Source organism: Notolepis coatsorum (assembly GCF_963971535.1).
Source record: "Notolepis coatsorum genome assembly, chromosome: 3".
Taxonomy (NCBI): domain Eukaryota; kingdom Metazoa; phylum Chordata; class Actinopteri; order Aulopiformes; family Paralepididae; genus Notolepis; species Notolepis coatsorum.
In genome coordinates this window covers 83189001-83210685 of record NC_140167.1, presented here as the reverse complement: position 1 = coordinate 83210685, position 21685 = coordinate 83189001, and the positions used below count along the sequence as shown (strand labels likewise).

Sequence of the window (21685 nt, the reverse complement as noted above, 5' to 3'; positions counted from 1 at the left end):
TGTTTTGCACGCGCCTCTCTTCTCTCTCTCTCTCTCTCTCTCTCTCTCTCTCTCTCTCTCTCTCTCTCTCTCTCTCTCTCTCTCTCTCTCTCTCTCTCTCTCTCTCTCTCTCTCTCTCTCTCTCTCTCTCTCTCTGCGTGTCGCAGACGCTGTATGAAAGTGACCAATAAGAGAATGCGACTCGCAAAAAATAAATAAAAGACCGGTGTGGTGACGCCAGATCGCTAGCATGGCAGAGGCTCCACGGAAGAAAGCGAAAACTTACTATTTCCATCCAGAATGGGAAGAAGAATTTCTTTCCCAACCTGGAGAAAATGGCACAGGCATTGGAAGACAATGATGCTTTTCACCCTGAGCAGTACTGTGCTCACCTGGACAAACTGGCAACAGAGTTCAATCAGCGTTTTGGTGAGTTCGATGTCATGGGAGATATTGCTGCATTTGTCTCAAACCCATTTGTGCCCATTGATATAGAGCAGGTAGCAGCCAAATTCCAGCAAGTATTTAATTTGCAAAGTGGAGTTGACATGGAGATGGTTGATTTACAAAATGACATAGAGCTGAAAGCCAGATCAAGGGACAGTGACTTTTGGGGACTTGTCAGCAGTGAGAAGTTTCCTCTTCTCACTGCATGTGCACTAAAAGTGAGTGCCTACTTTGGATCCACGTATCTCTGTGAAATGTCATTTTCACAGATGAAAATAATCAAATCAAAGTACAGGAGCCGCCTTACTGACAGACACCTCACAGACTGTCTCAGACTGGCAGTCAGTAGCTATGAGCCTAACTACAAAGCACTTGTAGACAGTATCCAGTCACAGCCATCACACTGACTTAGTGACTTGAGTGAGAAACATGACTGTTTTGATGTGAAAAGTGATGCTGCACTTAGCACTGACTGAGAGTACATATTACAGTTCTACTTATGTTTTGATGTGAAGAGTGATGCTGCACTTAAGATAAGATATTCCTTTATTGATCCCCTTGGAGAAATTCAGGCATCATAATATAATAATATATAATAATGCAGGACCTGCTCAGAGGTCTTTAATTGGCATTGGCTATTATCCACAACACACACACACACACACCGGAACACACACGCATGCATTGTCTGTAGGATCACTGATGCGATTCGTCTCTGCGATTAACCCATCCCGTCGTCCTTCCCCCCAAGGGCAGCCGGGAGCAGACAGGCGTCAACGTGAGCCGCGCCAGGGGACCAATCCAAGTGCTCCTGTCCGTCTTCGTCAAGGACGCCACAGCGTTAGCGATCTGTTGTTGTGCATGTTTTTCCATTGGGTTTATCTTATCGGGGGGGAAACCCTTGCGAGCACGGGGAGAACATGCAAACTCCACACAGAAAGGCCTGGGAGATACCCCACCTGGGTACCTGGCATCATGGAAACCTGGTCCCCAAGCGGGAATCGAACCCTGGACCTTCTTGCTGTGAGGCGACAGTGTTAACCACTACACCACCGTGCCGCGCATATGTCATAGCAGCATGGGTGTACAGGTAGTAAAAAACAACACAGGCAGTGTAAACAATTTGATCAATATGGTCAATATCATTTACTATCTGACTAGCTGAAGAAATATTCACATTATTCACAGTGTCACATAAGGTGCAGTATGCATAAGGTAGTGTTATAATTTACTATCTACTGAGTATACATTATTCACAGTATCACGGTATCCACTGAAATACACATTATTCACAGTATCACAGTATCACAGTATCCACATAAGGTGCAGTAAGCCTAAGGTAGTGTAGGTTGTCCTCCTTGGGTTCCTAGAAGTCCCAGGTCAATGTCTGGTAGCGGTCGCTGTCGCTGCCCCCTGTTGTGGAGCCTGGAGGCTGCTAGTCGCTGCCCACTGTTGTGGAGCCTGATGGCCGCTGGTATGAAGGACTGTCCGAGGCGGTTAGTTGAGTGTCGGGGGGGAATGAGTCTGTGGCTGAACGAGCTTCTCATCTTGACTAGCTCGTCGTAGAGGGGGTGGTAGGGGTTCTCCATGATGGCAGCCAGCTTCCTTATCATCCCCCTCTCTGCCATCACCTCAAGTCTAGGTAGCTCAACTCCCACCACGGAGCTAGCCTTCCTCACCAGCTTGTTGAGCTTGTTGGTGTCCCTTGAGTTGATGTAGCCTCCCCAGCATGCCACAGCATAGAAGAGGATGCTGGCCACAACAGACTGGTAAAAAGACTGCAGCAGTCTGTTGCACACATTGAAGGACCTGAGTCTCCTCAGGAAGAACAGCCTGCTCTGTCCCTTCCTGTAGAGGGCCTCTGTGTTGTCCGACCAGTCCAGTTTATTGTTCAGGTGTACCCCAAGGAACTTGTATGAGTCCACCATCTCCACATCCACCCCTCGGATGGAGATGGGAATCGGGGGGGGCCTCTTCTTGCCCCTCCGGAAGTCCACCACCAGCTCCTTGGTCTTACTGGTGTTGAGTTGGAGGTGGTTGCTGTCGCTCCACCCCACGAAGCTCTCCACCAGGGCTCTGTACTCCTCCTCATCATCGTCGGTGATGTAGCTTACGATGGAGGAGTCGTCTGAGAACTTCTGCACTGACTGAGTGAGAGTACATATTACAGTTCTACTTATGTTTTGATGTGAAGAGTGATGCTGCACTTAGCACTGACTGAGAGTACATATTACAGTTCTACTTATGTTTTGATGTGAAGAGTGATGCTGCACTTAGCACTGACTGAGAGTACATATTACAGTTCTACTTATGTTTTGATGTGAAGAGTGATGCTGCACTTAGCACTGACTGAGTGAGAGTACATATTACAGTTCTACTTATGTTTTGATGTGAAGAGTGATGCTGCACTTAGCACTGACTGAGAGTACATATTACAGTTCTACTTATGTTTTGATGTGAAGAGTGATGCTGCACTTAGCACTGACTGAGAGTACATATTACAGTTCTACTTATGTTTTGATGTGAAGAGTGATGCTGCACTTAGCACTGACTGAGTGAGAGTACATATTACAGTTCTACTTATGTTTTGATGTGAAGAGTGATGCTGCACTTAGCACTGACTGAGAGTACATATTACAGTTCTACTTATGTTTTGATGTGAAGAGTGATGCTGCACTTAGCACTGACTGAGAGTACATATTACAGTTCTACTTTGACATTGCATGTAATTGGAATACAGGCAAATAAAAGTCATTTAGTTTAAAGTACAATCTTGGCTGTCTTTTTCTCTCAACGCTTCAATAGGTAGATCTTGCCTTCACCAAAAAAAAAGTGATCTTGGGTCTGCTACTACTCAGTGCTCTAGCTGTCCTCTCCACATCTGCTCTCCCACCGCCGCCGTCTCCTCTCTCTCGTCGTAGATGATCTGTGTACCAGGCTGCGGTGCCTGGCCCCTGCTGCTTCCTCCTCCTCCAGTCTGTCTCCTGGTCGTCTCCACCGCTGTCTGTCATCTCCAGACCCTGAAAGCAGAAACACAACACCAGCAGTTTTCTGTACACTCGACCCTTGTGTTTTCTACGACCTTCTCCACACCTATTATCTGTCCTACAGGGCGGTTCCCTGTTTGTCGTCTTCCGTCGTGACACCAGCAGCTAACCGATACCCACTCCGCGCAACTCTATCTTCGTCCCAGGTTGGCCCCTGGCGCGCACCAGATCTTCTGGTGATGTGTCGTCTGAAAACTCTGCCTATTTATTAGGTGTGAGAAGGTGCGACTGGATTAAACCTATTTAATTAAACTGCACCTCATCTCTCTGTGCAGTCCTTATCTAATCCATTATATAATTAAACTCTATTTAATTAACCTGTATATCAATATTATTATTATAATAATCCACCCTCTCCCTGCTCCAGTAGATTCTAACTTGAATCACTCCCCCACTCCGCCACTAGGTGGTAGTAGAGACCTATGGAACCACTCTGTCATCTTCCTGATAAAACTCTCCTTCACTACCCCCCCCCCTCCACTAGAGGGTAGTAGAGACCTATCTTCAAGCATTTGCCTGCATTATCCCACTGCCCCCCCTAGATGGCGGCCAAACTCAGTCTAGAGTATTTTAGTTGACGTGTCACTCTCTGACTCTAATCCGTTAGCCTCCTCGTGGCCCTTTGCGGCCATCTTGTCTGCTAAATTTTGTTGACATTTCCTCTCATCTTATCTCGCTCATCCTCCTCGTGGCCCTTTGGGGCCATCTTGTCTCCGACCTTTTTAATTTTTTTCCCACTGTCCCCTTTAATATGGCTCCCTCACTTAAACAAACGGCCGCTGCCCTCCTTTTTAAAGGCCTAACAACAAAAACAACTGTCTCTTAGAGTCTCGTCGGCAAAACAGGTCATAATGATGTCTGCAGGTCACATGACAATAGATGATCTACTAAACATGCAAGTACTGAACAGGTCAAAAATAGACTGAATGCCAAATGACGGTAGGTCTGAAAAACGTAGGTAGATTCTCCCGACTCACAGTCCCGCGTTCCCGCCTCCTTGTGAGGAAAACAAACCCTTATAGTACAGACAAACACAAATGGAATTAACCCTTAAAACACTGCCTTCCTTCACCGGCCCGTTTGTTTTTCATTCCCTGTAGATAAAACCCCTCTCGGCCTTTCAAAACACCATGGCTCTCTGCTCATATTATTACAGCTGGCTTCTCTGTCGCTACTTATTTACGGATGCACTATCTGTTCGTTTTTATTTGGCTTAAAAGATCAAAACAACCATGTGTGCACAGTGAACTCACATCTTTCTCCTGAGCGCTGTTTCTCCTACAGCGCTGGTTCGCCTCATGACCGCTCGACTCTGCGCTCTCTCTCAGGGCTGGCCGGCCTTGCTTCGATCATGATTCTCCCACACACGATAACGGTTGTTCACTGTCGCCCCATTATTGAAAACGTTTTTTTCCGTTGTTCTTATCTCCTGCAAATCCGGCTCATGGCAACAACTGTTAGATTCTGATCAATCGGCCAGTATCACGTCTTCTTGTGTTATCATCTCTCCATCCACTCCCTCTGCGTTGTGTAATTTTAATGATCCTGACGTCTCATATACTGGCTGTACAATCCTTATCTCTCCCCGTTAGTGCAATCCGCAACCGTAGTAATTCTCCACCTTCGTAAGAATTCGACACTCGACACAGCATAATACCTTACAGGGAGAAGCGTTGTTTATTTTCATAAACAGAAACCTCATCTCAGATGTTATCATATTGTATTGTCATTGCTATCAGTCCAATAGTGTCTCAGGCCTGTCGTTAGCCGAAACCCTCCTCGTGTTAGCCGAAGCTAATGATGATGTGTCATCCCCCCCCCCCCCCCCCCCACCGGCGAGGGTGAGAGGGATGAGAGTCTCTGATGGTTTCTTCCCTCTTAGTCTCAGTCAGATTGTAGTCTGCCCCTACCCGGAACCTCTGTTAGATTTATAGATCTTCGTCATAGCAACGACGGCCCGCCCCTCTTCTGGTTGTCAGGTGCCGCTGCCATGACAACCGCGTTTAACCTTTAAACACATTTCAAAACGTTTCATTACTGTGTGTCAAACCCCCCCATCGCTCTGCTCTCTGTCTTCTGTGCCCGCCGTATCAGCTTGTTGTGTCCTAGATCGGAATGTAAACATTCTGCCCTGCTCAGTGTGGTACTCTCCCCCCAATCTATACATCACATACATTGAAAAACACCCAAAAACACCAGTTTTCTCTCACAGTGTTGACTTGATCTAGACCTTTAGACACAGTGTTGACTTGATCTAAACATTTAGACACAGTGTTGACTTGATCTAAACATTTAGACACCGTGTTGACTTGGATCTAAACATTTAGACACAGTGTTGACTTGATCTAAACCTTTAGACACAGTGTTGACTTGATCTAGAGAGACCTCCTTTAGAGACAGTGTTGACCAGATCTAGATCTGTCTTTAGACATGGTCTTGACCAGATCTAGACTGGACCAGGTCTTTGGCGTGACTGTCTCTACCTAGGGAGACTGTAACTGAGGGGTACAATTCCCTGACTGTATTGAGAGTATGGTATCATTAAACCACTACTTAGTTATGTACTTTAATTACTGGCCATACAGTACATGGTATATCTGGTGAACACCCACACAAGAATACGGCAATGACAAAGAAAGTTCTAGTTAGAGGTATTTATTATTAGAGCAGCAACGGTAGGTTACAGATTGAGAATTATGATTGCGCTTGTAAGGCGAAGAACACTTAAAGTAGGTCAAGAGCGTAAGTCCATGAGAATAGTAAGATGGGTATAACTGACGCCACCTGTAGCATAATAATTACATAAGGTACACTCGTAGTCAGCTGGAGACACTAGGGGGTTCCCTCCGGTTGTAAGCCGGCAGGGTAGAGGAATGTTCGGGAGCAAAGTCTGGATCAACACGGAATAACGAGGCTCCAGATACAGGAGCCAGTGCAATACTCCCTTGCTCCGTAGACACAGCATGGATGAAAGCTAGCCAGCCTCTGTGGTCCTAGAGGCGGGCTCGAGGGTGCTCCTCACAGGGTAGATCCCACACAGCAGTGGGGTAGACGGTTCTCTGCTCCAGCAGCCACAGTACCAAAGCAATATAATCCAGCCGGAAAAGGCTCTGCATTTGCCGGTGTAGGTTCTCCGGTGTACATATCCAACGGTTCTCGTCTAGGACTCCTCGGGTGGTGGCGCGAGTTTAGGCCGCCCAGCCTGGATAAGTGCACTAGCTAGAGGTACGACGAACCGGTGGTAATGATGGTCACGGAGAACGGTAGCCGCACGATACACTATAAATAATAGACTATTACTTCACAATAGAATAAGTCGAACTCGACGATACAGCGTTAAACTCTGACACTTTAGCTATCTATTCGCACGCGGTTCTCAAGGCTCTATTCAGGGGCAAAGAGGCCCACTTCACGGCACGTTGTATCGTGGTGAAGGCTTCAACTTTTAGGATACTCTACTGCTGTATCCACCTGTGACGTATTTATACGTAAGGTGAATAATCTAGTGCCAACCTCAGTTCTGTCTCGTATTACTGCGCAAACCTGGACATGTTGAGACATGCCTTGGCGGTGGCTTTGAACTTGCCATTGGGGGTATGGCCGTTGGCGCCTAGGGGTCGCTGTCCAATAGGAGAACGAATATTATGGTCTGGCTTGTACCTAGGTAAAGGGATATTCCGTGTATATATACAAAGAATATACAAGGGATATCAGACGATATACAAATATTATACAAGGTATCTCAAGTAATAAATATATATATTCGGTTTAATCTGACCCTTTGTAACAGAGACAGCTGTCATGGATCCGTCTGTGTGTAAGTAAAAAGTAACCCCTCCCTCTACCGTCTGCTTTGCTCCTATAGGTCCAGCTCCAGAGGGCGTCACCAACCAGATCTATGACATCAGTAAAAGCCTGCAGGAGTATCACATCTGCCCCGAGCTCACAGTAGATCTGTCCAAGATTGGCAAGCAGACCTTCGAGGTGGATACTTTCAAGCCCTTCACAGGTACAGTACTGAAAGATAACAGTGTTTCTAGCCTTTGATAATTTAATCCACTCATCACCTGCTCCTCCGTGACTCTCCCCATCTGCGTTGTGTTTGTTTTCAATACTTCACATTGGCTGTCACACACTGTATCACACCCCGTTGGTACATCCGTGTTCAGAAGAAAACGACACTGGCAACGTGGTACCTTTCTTGGAAAACGTTGTTTATTCCATAAACAAAGCCTCTGTACCAGATGGAAAACAGTTCTTTCTGTCCTTATTCTAACGATCTTTCTTCTGTCACCCCGCTTGGTGGTCGTGCGGCCTAGCTGTTCAAAGGCCTTCCCTGTTAGCCGAAGCTAGCCTCCTCGAGGCCTAGGAGGGGGGGGGTGGGCCTCCCACCACCCTCTAGTTAGTGCTCTGTCTCTCTGTCCACGTATGCTCGTGGTGTTTCGTGTCTTAATCTGGCTTACCGTCACAGCTTACCATCTTCAAGTCTCGCAATGTCAAACTCTCTCGTGACTGTTACTATGGCAACGGCACTTTTGACTCAAATCACTATAGCAACAGCGATGTTGATATTACTGCACCTCTTACCCCAAAACAAACGCTGTGGCTTGGTAATGCACTTTCTCAAGATCGAGTAACCTTGACGCTGTGGCTATCGGCTGTTGATGTTACCAGCACAGCCCAAATCCTCATCTGCTGCTATTAGTCTGCTGCTAACGCACACTCTCTCTCTGTTGTCCTCCTCCTCTGAGATGGCTATGAGTAGATGCTGTCATCCACCGATATTTACATTATATACACATTGAAAAACAAGGCTACTTCCTTCAGTACTATAACTACAGATACAGTACTTATAACTACAGATACAGTACTATAACTACAGATACAGTACTATAACTACAGATAAGATACAGTACTATAACTACAGATACAGTACTTATAACTACAGATACAGTACTATAACTACAGATACAGTACTATAACTACAGGTAAGATACAGTACTTATAACTACAGATACAGTACAGTAACTCCATATACAGTATGATAACTACAAATACTGTACAGTACTATAACTACAGACACAGTACTATAACTACAGACACTACTATAACTACAGGTACAGTACTATAACGGTACTATTACTACAGGTACAATACTATAACTACAGACGCAGTACTATAACTACAGGTAAAGTACAATAACTACAGCTACAGTACTATAACTACTAGGGGTGGGACGATACAAGTAACTCGCAATACGATAATATTATGATACACAATATCTGCGATAATCGATATATTCATGATTGAATGATTTTCAAAGTCTTTGTTAGAACGTGTAATGTATCATCATGGTCTTTGTTAGAACTGTAATGTATCATCAAGGTCTTTGTTAGAACTGTAATGTGTCATCAAGGTCTTTGTTAGAACTGTAATGTATCATCAAGGTCTTTGTTAGAACTGTAATGTATCATCAAGGTCTTTGTTAGAACTGTAATGTATCATCAAGGTCTTTGTTAGAACTGTAATGTATCATCAAGGTCTTTGTTAGAACTGTAATGTATCATCAAGGTCTTTGTTAGAACTTGTAACTCACGTTGGTACTCGGTATCGCCAGGAGCCTCTAGCCGTGTCTCCTCTGTGTCTTGCAGTGGAGATCGTGGACTGTGTGGAGGCCTACGCTGAGATGCTGAGAGGAATCTTCGACTTCGCTGCCCTGAAGGAGCTCCTCGCCGGAGCCCAGCACATCAATGTGCGCCTGGACGCCATGCATGGAGGTACGGAACCTTCTAGAGGCGGGCGCTTATTTCTGGGTGTCGCTGGAAATATTTTGACACCATCGGCAAGTCTGAGGGGGGGGGTCATCAAAGAGAAGCAGTGCATAGTCCCCGCTCCACAATGGTGGAACGAACTTCTCACCACAGCCAGGTAAACTGAAACCCTCCCAGTCGCCTAGTAGCGTGTCCAGGCAAGAAACGCCAACGCTTATAGTAGAATACACGTAGCGCCCTATAACTCAGCGTTTCAGGAATTATCCCAGATCACTCCTAAACTATACTTATATTCACCACGGGATAACGCGCAAACGTATGCATGAAAAAATGATCTCTTTTTTGCATGTTCGACGGAAGAAAGTCACTGTCAAATGACTATACAGTAGTATTGTCTCCATAGCTATAATATAGAATATAGTCAGATATAGCTCTCCAAACATAGTGACGCACAGTGAAAATATGTTATGTCTCTCTCTCGTATGAATGTGTATGCATGTGAATGAATGTTGGTGGTGGTCGGAGGGGCCGTAGGCGATGATTATTCGCCACGCTTCCGTGAGTCTGCCTCAGGGCAGCTCTGGCTGCAATTGTAGCTTACCACCACCGGTATGACTGTGTATGAACGAATAATGGACTCTGTGAAGCGCTCTGGGTGTCATGAAGAGCGCTATATAAATCCAAGCCATCATCATCATCTCTCTGTCTCTCTCTCTCTCTCTCTCTCTCTCTCTCTCTCTCTCTCTCTCTCTCTCTCTCTCTCTCTTCTCTCTCTCTGCCTCTCTCTCTGTCTTTCTCTCTCTGTCTCTGTCTCTCTCTCTGTCTCTCTCTTTCTCTGCCCCCCCTCCTCCTCCTCTCCTCCCTTCCTCTTCCTCCAGTGGTTGGTCCCTATGTGAAGAAGATTGTGTGTGAAGAGCTGGGTTCTCCAGCCAACTCTGCCGTGAACTGTGTTCCCTCCGAGGACTTTGGAGGTCACCACCCCGACCCCAACCTGACCTACGCGTCTGAGCTGGTTGACACCATGAAGGGAGGGGAGTACGACTTCGGAGCCGCCTTCGACGGAGACGGCGTGAGTCTAGCATGACAAGACGGGGACGGGTCACGACCCCAGCCCTCTCACGGACGGTGTTCAGCACTGACGAAATTCTAGAGAGGAGACCACCATAGAATTCTAGAGAGGAGACCACCATAGAATTCTAGAGAGGAGACCACCATAGAATTCTAGAGAGGAGACCACCATAGAATTCTAGAGAGGAGACCACCATAGAATTCTAGAGAGGAGACCACCATATAAATATATTATATAGAAAAACAGAGACAATGTGTTTAGTCTCCCAGAGGTAATGGGAAAACCCTTTTTGAATGTTTCTATAACAACACTTCTCTTCTCCTTTCTTCTCCTCTTTTCTCTCCTATCCTCTTCTCTTCTTCTCCTCTCCTCTTCTCCTCTCCTCTCCTCTTCTCCCCTCTCCTCTCCTCAGGATCGTAACATGGTTCTGGGTAAACATGGTTTCTTCGTTAACCCTTCAGACTCTGTGGCTGTCATCGCTGCCAACACCAAAAGCATCCCTTATTTCCAGAAGACTGGTGTTAAGGGCCTGGCACGCAGCATGCCCACTAGTGGTGCCCTGGACAAGTAAGACCCTTATACCTTGTACTTTATACTAGACTGGCACGCAGCATACCCACTAGTGGTGCCCTGGACAAGTAAGACCCTTATACCTTGTACTTTATACTAGACTGGCACGCAGCGTGCCCACTAGTGGTGCCCTGGACAAGTAAGACCCTTATACCTTGTACTTTATACTAGACTGGCATGCAGCGTGCCCACTAGTGGTGCCCTGGACAAGTAAGACCCTTATACCTTGTACTTTATACTAGACTGGCACGCAGCGTGCCCACTAGTGGTGCCCTGGACAAGTAAGACCCTTATACCTTGTACTTTATACTAGACTGGCACGCAGCATGCCCACTAGTGGTGCCCTGGACAAGTAAGACCCTTATACCTTGTACTTTATACTAGACTGGCACGCAGCGTGCCCACTAGTGGTGCCCTGGACAAGTAAGACCCTTATACCTTGTACTTTATACTAGACTGGCATGCAGTGTGCCCACTAGTGGTGCCCTGGACAAGTAAGACCCTTATACCTTGTACTTTATACTAGACTGGCACGCAGCGTGCCCACTAGTGGTGCCCTGGACAAGTAAGACCCTTATACCTTGTACTTTATACTAGACTGGCACGCAGCGTGCCCACTAGTGGTGCCCTGGACAAGTAAGACCTTTATACCTTGTACTTTATACTAGACTGGCACGCAGCATGCCCACTAGTGGTGCCCTGGACAAGTAAGACCCTTATACCTTGTACTTTATACTAGACTGGCACGCAGCGTGCCCACTAGTGGTGCCCTGGACAAGTAAGACCTTTATACCTTGTACTTTATACTAGACTGGCACGCAGCGTGCCCACTAGTGGTGCCCTGGACAAGTAAGACCCTTATACCTTGTACTTTATACTAGACTGGCATGCAGCGTGCCCACTAGTGGTGCCCTGGACAAGTAAGACCCTTATACCTTGTACTTTATACTAGACTGGCACGCAGCGTGCCCACTAGTGGTGTCCTGTTCTCAGTGGCAGCATCAGTAGTATGTGTCGGTATCTCAAGTGCAAGTTCTTTATTTGTCAAATACACAACAATAGAGGGGTTGCATTGCAGGTAATGACATTTTTGTGTTTCGAGCTCAGACACAACTGTTGTGTTCTGCATGGTTAGCATTATTATTATTATTATTGTTAATACTAGGTTATTACCACCGCCACCGTTAGGCGGCACAATGGGCACAAGAGGCTATAGGCAGGAACTAGGAAGTGTGTCCAGGGTGTATGTACGCGAGGGAAGCGAGCATGGGGTTGATGTTCTTGGAGGATGGAATAAAGACGGAGGAATAATCACACAGCCTACTGACTCCTGCATGCTTTTCTTATAATTACTAATAGTCCAAGTGTGGACATTACAACAACAGTGCACAATTAACACTTTCAGTGCCGGCCATAACATTGATTAATGTCCTTGAGTGCCATCATCCACTTCAATGTTAGCATTAAAAAAAACCCATAATCTATGTTTTAAATTATGGCTATGCGTCTAATCTGCCCGTCGCTTATCAATGACTTGTTTGCAGTCAACATTGTCGAAACGGATTGTTTTTTAATCGGTTCATATCCTTTTTATAGCATTTCGAAAAGCTATCGTTTTCTCGAAAATTTCCGGAAAATAGAAAGATTCCCTCATAAACGGCATTTATTGGAATATTCTCGAATACACTAGACACGTTGTCATTTGTCGGCCTATTTATGAATCGTTTTCAAATAAACGCTAGATTATCGATAGTATATGTGTACTTATGCACGCTATAGAAGCGAGCTGAGAAATCGATTACCTCATTTCCTCAATATCACACACACACACACACACACATATACACATACGGGACACGCTGTTATCTCAGTGAATACAGCTCTGATTATCCTAAAACTGGTAACATAGACTCCTTACCTTAGATCAGATGTTCTCCAAAAAGATTATTCCAATTCCTGATCGCCATTCCAAATAACGATCGCGTTTATTGATTGATTATTGGCTGCTGTAAATATATATTCCAGGCTGCTTTTCAACTCGCGATCACTTCCATGTTCATCAGATCCCTTGCCAGCATAATGGAGCCAGTTGGCTCCCCCCACACAGATCCACCAGTATTATCGAATGGCCTGCAGTTACACAGGGATAGACAATAGGGGGCGGTATTTTCCCATCGGAGTTCCTACAGGGGCTGCTGTACCAACGGGAGACTCGGTTGATGAAATATGAATTCAGATCGCTAATAAAAAGATCAAACGACAATGCGCGTCATCGGCACTCAACGGGGGGCATGAAAAGACGACATAACACGTCGCCGGCACTCAAAGTGTTAAGAAACAACAATGAATACAAGAATGGTAACAATTAGTAGTTGTAGGATAAAATATAAAATTAGGTAATATACAATAAAATAGCATAGTAATGTCACAGAGTAATCCTACATATAGCAGCTTTCAATCATTGTGTGTGTGTGTGTGTGTGTGTGTGTGTGTGTGTGTGTGTGTGTGTGTGTGTGTGTGTGTGTGTGTGTGTGTGTGTGTGTGTGTGTGTGTGTGTGTGTGTGTGTGTGTCTCTCAGTGTAGCTAAAGCTCTGCAGATGCAGCTCTATGAGACTCCTACAGGCTGGAAGTTCTTTGGGAACCTGATGGATGCTGGGAAGTTGTCTCTGTGTGGAGAGGAGAGCTTCGGCACTGGTGAGAGACTTTCACACCCCGTCATCGTCTCCATCTTGGACGTCTCCAATGGACAACACTGTCATATATCTCAGTCATAATGACCCCAATCTAGTCTAACAGACTCCTATGCCAGAGACAGTCTATGTAACATGGAGACAGATCACTGTGGTGGTTTTGAACGGGGAAAACACTAAAGATGGCAGCAACAACGAAACTACTTGCTACAAAGCAAACATATTTCGAGAAAATGATTACATTTGATGCGATTTAACGTCAAGTAAAATAGTACTTTTCTCTATTTTGAGGGGAAATGTGTGTTTTTAAAGTTGTTTTTAAAATGTATTAAAAGGTCAAAAGGCTGGGAATTGCGCAGTGAGTGGTGGCCATGGTAACTAAGGACTGAAAATACTGATATGTATGACAGATTCTCAGATACCGACGACTCCCCACTCAAAGAGACGGGGGTCCGGCTCCAAACAGACTTTGTCTGCTCAGTAAAACGTATGGATCAGTACTTGGTCTTGGATGACTTTAGTAGCTCAGAATCTCAGCAGTGGGAGTGTGTCCTCGTCGTGTCCTTAGGCGGGTTGACTCATGACAAAGGGCTTATTTCATGCGATGGAATGTAAACAACCCTTGGAGTCGTGTGTAATTGCTGGGAGCAGCCGTCATCATTCAATAGTTTGGCTATTGCTGTTCTGGTCACTTTGAGGTGTTGTAACGTTACACCTCGCTGGCTGCTAGCCAACGTTAGCTAAGCTACACAGTTGCTTCAGAGTCGACATTATAACCACCTCAACTTATAGGCTACCTATATAGCCCTGCATGATAGCCGTGTACAATAATACTGTAGTGTATATACCGTATATATCTGCATATATTCATGTTTAAATACCTGCATACAGTACTTACCCCACTCTGTGCACTGTACACGCTGTATATACTATATCTATATCTTTATATATCCCATAACTACTCTTTTAGTTATACCGCTGGCCAGTATGGCTTACTTCCCTAGAGTATTTATACTTGTATCACTGTACATAATAATACCGTACAGGTTATTATCAGGTTATAATCCAGGTCATAATCCAGGTTAAAAACCTACCTGTTTACCCAGCAGGCCTTTTTGCTTTTAAACTGGGCTCTTTTTTTTAGCCTCGATAGTCTGATCTCACACCTACCCTGTTTTACGTTGTGTATTTCTCTATTTCTTATTTTCTTTTTATCTTACTTTGTTGTTATAATTGTAAATTATAAATGTTATAATATATACCATGTTTTACTGTGTTTTATTATAGTGCCATTTATATGTAGAGTACTTTGGTGCAACTGCAGTTGTTTTAAATGTGCTTTAGAAATAAAACTTACTTACTAACATCAGATTAGCATATTCACTCAATAGCTTCATTTATATATATATATTCTGTTTAACCACAAGTTGCATTGTATATTGCTGTTGCACTTTACTGTTACATTTGCACTCTGCTTGGATGCCAAACTTATTTTCATTGTATTGTACTATTGTGCTGTATGATGACACTACACTTGAATCTAATCTAATGTAATCTAATCATTGGTAAAAAGAAATATGAGAAAAAAAAACTGTAGCTTATGTTTTCCACCGCTATGCTGCGTGAGCACCAGTGTTGTGCTAGTTACTGAAAAATAGTAACTCAGTTACTTTACTAGTTACTCATTTCAAAAGTAACTCCGTTACGTTACTAGTTACTTACACCCAAAAGTAATGCGTTACTGTGAAAAGTAACTATTTAGTTACTTGAAGAATAAAAAAATTGCTCCCATGCAGATACTCAAAATCCGTTGATCAACTTAACAGTTTCCATTCACATCACTGAACTCTGCTAAGCAATGTGGTCTAGAGATACAAACACAAATCTGACACAAACACAAATGTCCCGACGTAATAAGAAATGCACCGTGCCTAATTGCTCGGGGAGGTTGAGCGCAGGCACGTTTAGGTTTGCGCGCATGCACGTTTAGGTTTGCGCGCATGCACGTCTAGGTTCTAGGTTGAAAATAAGTGCTTGAACAGCCTTGATATCTGTCGCCGGAGCGTTTCATTATAATAAACCGTCTTGCAACGTTGTTTAAGATATCAATCGTGCATTGCAACGTTAGAATAGTTAGGATATCAATTGTGCATGAAAGGACTATATTTATATTGTTTGATTAGTATTGATGAGATTCGTTGATCAACTTGAGTTTCCATTAATTTACATTCACATCACTGCACTCACCTCACCAGTGTCTGTCGAGATGTAACGTTATTCCAGCAGCAACATTTTCTTTATCTCATTTCCATGTTGTACTGTATATTCTCTCTCCAAGTAGTTGGAAATAGTTTTTCGTCCCATTTGCTGTGTGTCGCCTCGTATCATTCTACGCGGGTGGCGAGTGGATTTGGATGAGTCCTGGTAGTTAACGTTAACTTAGACTCCAGTATCTTTGAGCCAAAACACAAATGACATAACTAAAACGTTATTTTCTTTTCGCTCGACAAAAGAGAAATACGCGAGGGTGCTGGGCGCTGCCATTATCAGTCAGGAATAGTAAACAAAACACGCCCCAGCACAGCATTTCCCCACAGCCAGAGAGGATATGAGGATAATAATAATAATAATAATAATAATAATAATAATAATAATAATAATAATAATAATCACTACCGCTCGCTATCAATCTACGCCGTATATAACGCAAATAACGCAGTGACGAACCATTCAGTAACGTAAGTAGCGTTACTGAATTTCAAAAGTAATGCGTTAGAGTACTAGAACTCGCCAAAAGTAACTTTGTTACTGTAACGCGTTACTTTGTAACGCGTTAGTCCCAACACTGGTGAGCACTGACCGTTAATGAATTTACATTCAGAGCAGCAGAAAGATCTAGCAACAACTTTGAAGTTGTACTGATAATATTCTAATTATAAATGATAATAAATTATTATATTATAATTGAATATGGTACCTTATATTGGCTTCAAAATTAGATTAAAATGTATGGTCTTCATGCAGCACAAGTACAGTACAATGGAAATAAGTTGTCTAACCAGAGTGCATAGGTAACAGTGAAGTGCATTAATAATACACAGTGTGATTAAATGTAAACAAGTGATTAAATGCAATACATATAATGAAGCTACTGAGTAATACTGTTAATCTGATGTATGTACAGTATTATTATGTACACTAATAAGAGTATTTATGGGATAGATATAGTATATACAGTGTATATAATGAGGGATATATATATATATGGACAAGAATATATGCAGATGATGTCAGTGTCATGTCATGTCAGTGTCATGTTGTTGAGGTGAGACACACTGGCCACCTCCTTCACTCTCCTCTCTCTTTCTCTCTCTCTTTCTCTCTTTATTCTCTAAATTTTTTTCTATTTCTCTCTTCTCTCTCTCTCTCTCTTTCCTCTATCTCTATATCTATCTATCTCTCTCTCTCCCACCAGGCTCTGATCACATCCGTGAGAAGGATGGTTTGTGGGCGGTGCTTGCGTGGCTGTCAATCATGGCCACCAGGAAGCAGAGTGTGGAGGATATCATGAAGGACCACTGGCAGAAGTTCGGCAGAAATTTCTTCACCAGGTCAGTATGTAGATATATAGGGCTCTGGGTCACTAATATTCACCAGGTCAGCATGTAGATATATAGGGCTCTAGATCACTAATATTCACCAGGTCAGCATGTAGATATATAGGGCTCTAGATCACTAATATTCACCAGGTCAGCATGTAGATATATAGGGCTCTAGATCACTAATATTCACCAGGTCAACATGTAGATATATTGGGCTCTAGATCACTAATATTCACCAGGTCAACATGTAGATATATAGGGCTCTGGGTCACTAATATTCACCAGGTCAGCATGTAGATATATAGGGCTCTAGATCACTAATATTCACCAGGTCAACATGTAGATATATAGGGCTCTGGGTCAGTAATATTCACCAGGTCAGCATGTAGATATATAGGGCTCTGGGTCACTGATATTCACCAGGTCAACATGTAGATATATAGAGCTCTGGGTCAGTAATATTCACCAGGTCAGCATGTAGATATATAGGGCTCTGGGTCACTGATATTCACCAGGTCAGCATGTAGATATATAGGGCTCTGGGTCACTAATATTCACCAGGACAACATGTAGATATATAGGGCTCTGGGTCACTAATATTCACCAGGTCAGCATGTAGATATATAGGGCTCTAGATCACTAATATTCACCAGGTCAACATGTAGATATATAGGGCTCTGGGTCACTGATATTCACCAGGTCAGCATGTAGATATATAGGGCTCTAGATCACTAATATTCACCAGGTCAACATGTAGATATATAGGGCTCTGGGTCACTGATATTCACCAGGTCAACATGTAGATATATAGGGCTCTGGGTCGCTAATATTCACCAGGTCAGCATGTAGATATATAGGGCTCTGGGTCACTGATATTCACCAGGTCAACATGTAGACATATAGGGCTCTAGATCACTAATATTCACTAGGTCAACATGTAGATATATAGGGCTCTGGGTCAGTAATATTCACCAGGTCAACATGTAGATATATAGGGCTCTGGGTCAGTAATATTCACCAGGTCAACATGTAGATATATAGGGCTCTGGGTCACTGATATTCACCAGGTCAGCATGTAGATATATAGGGCTCTGGGTCGCTAATATTCACCACTGCACTGGCACCCTCTAGTGGTAACTTAAAGAACTACACATTGTCAATGACATGGGTCTGTAAAGTAAGACACTAATACAGGAGACATGCCTGCTAGGTGCATTGTTCTGTCATTACAACTTTGAGTCAAATGCAGAGGATAATGTAATTTAACATTATGTCAGAATCAGAGGAATTAATACAAAGTCTGTCAGGTTATACTATACCGTAGGTGACCTGTTGCTATGACTACAATGTTGTATGTATTGTAGTTTAAATATTGTAATCCATGCATAACAAAACAAAAGTCAGTGTGTCTCTTATTTAGAACAACACTAAACACTGTGCCAGTGAGGCATGTTTATGTTTATACATGAAGAGGTTTTAATTTAGGAAACATTTTGTCTGTTTATAATTCCGTTATTGCAGCTTTAACAGTGCCTCACCATAATGTTGGGGATAGAATCTACAGTCTATAGTAGGGTCAGGATGCTCAACGAACAATAACACTATGTAACAACCATCAAATGCACTCACAGCACACACATCCACACGCACACACTCACTTTAAACAAACAACTCACTGCAGCACCCACTTTACACACTTTAGAACACCTAAACACACTTTATATTTATTGGTAAAGAATTTGCACTACAACCCATACCTCATTACACCTTACTGTAAATTGTACCTAAATTGTACCTCATCCCATTTCTGCTTTGCACTATATATAGTATATTGTATGGTAACACAGTTACTTCTACTCTGCATTAAACATTGTACATATGTACATACTGAACACTTGTGTCCACGTACGGGACTTCTATTTTTTACTTGCTATACTTATTTTATTTTATACTTATCTATTGTTGTCTAGCACAGTCTCTGGAGCTTAACAGAAAGAAGCATTTTGTATAAAAGTATTCTGTACTTCTGTATGACAACTCATAAAGAAACTTGAATCACTAGAAACTCAGCAATGTCCATGGAGACCATTCTAATGGTCTGGTGATGCTTCGATGCCCTCCTGTGGCGACTTATATAACTGCACTCTCTCAATGCAATGTAATGTGTAACTGAGGGGTACAATTCCCTGACTGTATTGTTAGATATGATACTTACTACCACTACCTCTTGTACTTTAGACTCTGGCCACCCAGTACTAGGTATAAATAATTATGATAAACACTCCCACCTGATGAAACGGATCCAACACAAATGTACCAAGTCGAAAGTCTGCGTTTAATAATAATACATAGCAAAAGGTATGTACAACGATCACTTAATTACATTTATGATTTGAAATAGTATGCACTTTTATGGCAAATGAGTATTCGTAGGTAGATCAATATCGAATGTCCAATCTCTGATTGCGCAGGAAGCAAATATACAACCTGGAATATTTAGGGAACAATAGCAATGATACTTGAATGATTATATAGCTGGATACACTAGGGGAAGGTTCCGACTGCTTGTAGGACAGCTGGAGGGGGGGGGTAGAGTCTGGCTGTATCCCGTCTGGCCGAGGGTATCCTGGGAGAGCCCACAGTCGTGCGACCCGGTGCCCAGCGATCCTCGATCCACAGATGAAAGCAGTTGGACTCTCTGTGGCCGGCGTCCTCCGGTCCACGATGGAGAGACGTGAGGCGACCTCGTCGTGTAGAGCGTCTTCTCACCTGTCGTCCTCTCCGGGGGGGGTATTTCCAACACACCGCAGTGTTGGCCTTTATCCATAGAATAATCAAAGTACTCAAAGCATAATCCAAGCCGGGGAAGGCTAGCCGTCGTCGGTAGAATAATCCAATATACAGGTCCACTCGCTCTTTGGCCTGGAGCTCCTCGGGTGCAGCTTCACGTGGGGTCAACCACCCTGGATAAGCGTCCAGCTGATGCCCGAAACGATGGGGGTGCTGATTACTATAGAACTCTTACCGCACGAGGCACTACATATGAATAGACTATTATTAGCTTAATAGAATACGTCCAACTCGACGATATAGTGCCAAATATGACTATTCAAATATTAATATACACGATGTCTCAATGCCGATACTGGGCCGAATTGGCCTTACTGCCCACACGTGGTTCGCGGGGAGGCTTTTGCGTCTGTCACTCTGTTGGAGGGTAAGGAACTGGACTAAAAGAAGGCTCTACTTTAATAGCGCAGTATATATACGCACTATGAACAAATAGTACCATTAGTGGTGCGGTAGACATATTCCTACGCGGAACTAGGACTTGTCCATACATGTTGAGCGGTACGATTGAACCTGGTCTGAGGGGTATGGCGACCTGGCACCAAGGTCTCGTCCAATGGTAGAATGGAGACTATTATGGGATGTTCAGTAGACTAGAAGGGATATTCAATGCATATTGTACAAGGAATATACAAGGGATATCAGGGGATATACAAATACAATTAAATATATATATATAAATAAATATATATATTCGGTTTAATCTGATCCTTCAGAACAGCCGCCCCCTAATTGGTCCCAACCCAATTAGTTAAGCAGAGACAGATTAACCGCACTGTCTACCGCTCAAGGGTTCGCTGTAAGGGTCAGTCAACTCACAAAGTCATAGGGTCATGGTCATCATCGATTGTGTCTGGGAGTCGGGGCGGTTCTATGAGCCTCGCCACAGGACGGGTGTAAATGCGCCCCTGGGCGAGTACTTCAGCTGCTCGGACCTTGCCATCGGCACCGGTGATCACTTTGCTTACGCGGCCAGCCGGCCACATAGCTCTGGGTAGTGACTGGTCAATAATCATGACGACTGTTCCTTCCGTCAAATTGTCTCTCTCTTTTACCCACTTCTGGCGGGTCTGTAGAGACGGTAGGTAGTGCAGTAGGAAACTGCTCCAAAACTTGTCGGCTAATACTTGGCTGTACCTCCACATTCGTCGGCCGTTCGCTTCTTCAGGCCGGTACATTGTCTGGGGTAACGCGGGATCTAGCCGCCCCATCAGGAGGGTGTTGGGGGTGACTGGGTCGACATCTGCTACATCACTGGAGACGTAACCGAGGGGCTTTGAGTTCAATACTCCCTCAATCTCCGTGAGGACTGTCATTAGGACTTCTTCCGCCACAGTCTGGGCCCCAAGTACTGCGTACAGGGCTGTCTTTATAGAACGTACTTCTCGTTCCCAAGTTCCACCGAAGTGGGGTGCGTTTGGGGGGTTGAATTGGAAGTCAATCTGGGCTGGAGCGAGGTGGGTCTTAAGTTCTGGGCCCATAGCTTGGAAGCTCTCCCTCAGCTCTCTTTCTCCGCCTTTGAAGTTTGTCCCGTGATCGGACAATAATGTAGACGGTTTCCCTTTCCGTGATGTGAATCTTCGGAAGGCCATAAGGAATGAGTCTGCGCTCATGGTCGGAAGGAGCTCGATATGTATCGCTCTGGTGGTCATGCATTTGA

At 44.1% G+C, this 21685-nt stretch overlaps 1 protein-coding gene across 1 annotated transcript in view; it reads left to right on the top strand.

Annotated features, from left to right (window-relative positions):
• Positions 1–21685, top strand: part of pgm1 (phosphoglucomutase 1) — a 41109-nt gene that overhangs the window by 5021 nt on the left and 14403 nt on the right. Inside the window, exons 3-8 of the mRNA XM_084309609.1 lie at positions 7339–7482; positions 9125–9250; positions 10123–10313; positions 10726–10880; positions 13462–13577; positions 17049–17184. Coding sequence (XP_084165735.1) covers positions 7339–7482; positions 9125–9250; positions 10123–10313; positions 10726–10880; positions 13462–13577; positions 17049–17184 — 868 coding nt within the window. The remainder of the gene's footprint in view (positions 1–7338; positions 7483–9124; positions 9251–10122; positions 10314–10725; positions 10881–13461; positions 13578–17048; positions 17185–21685) is intronic.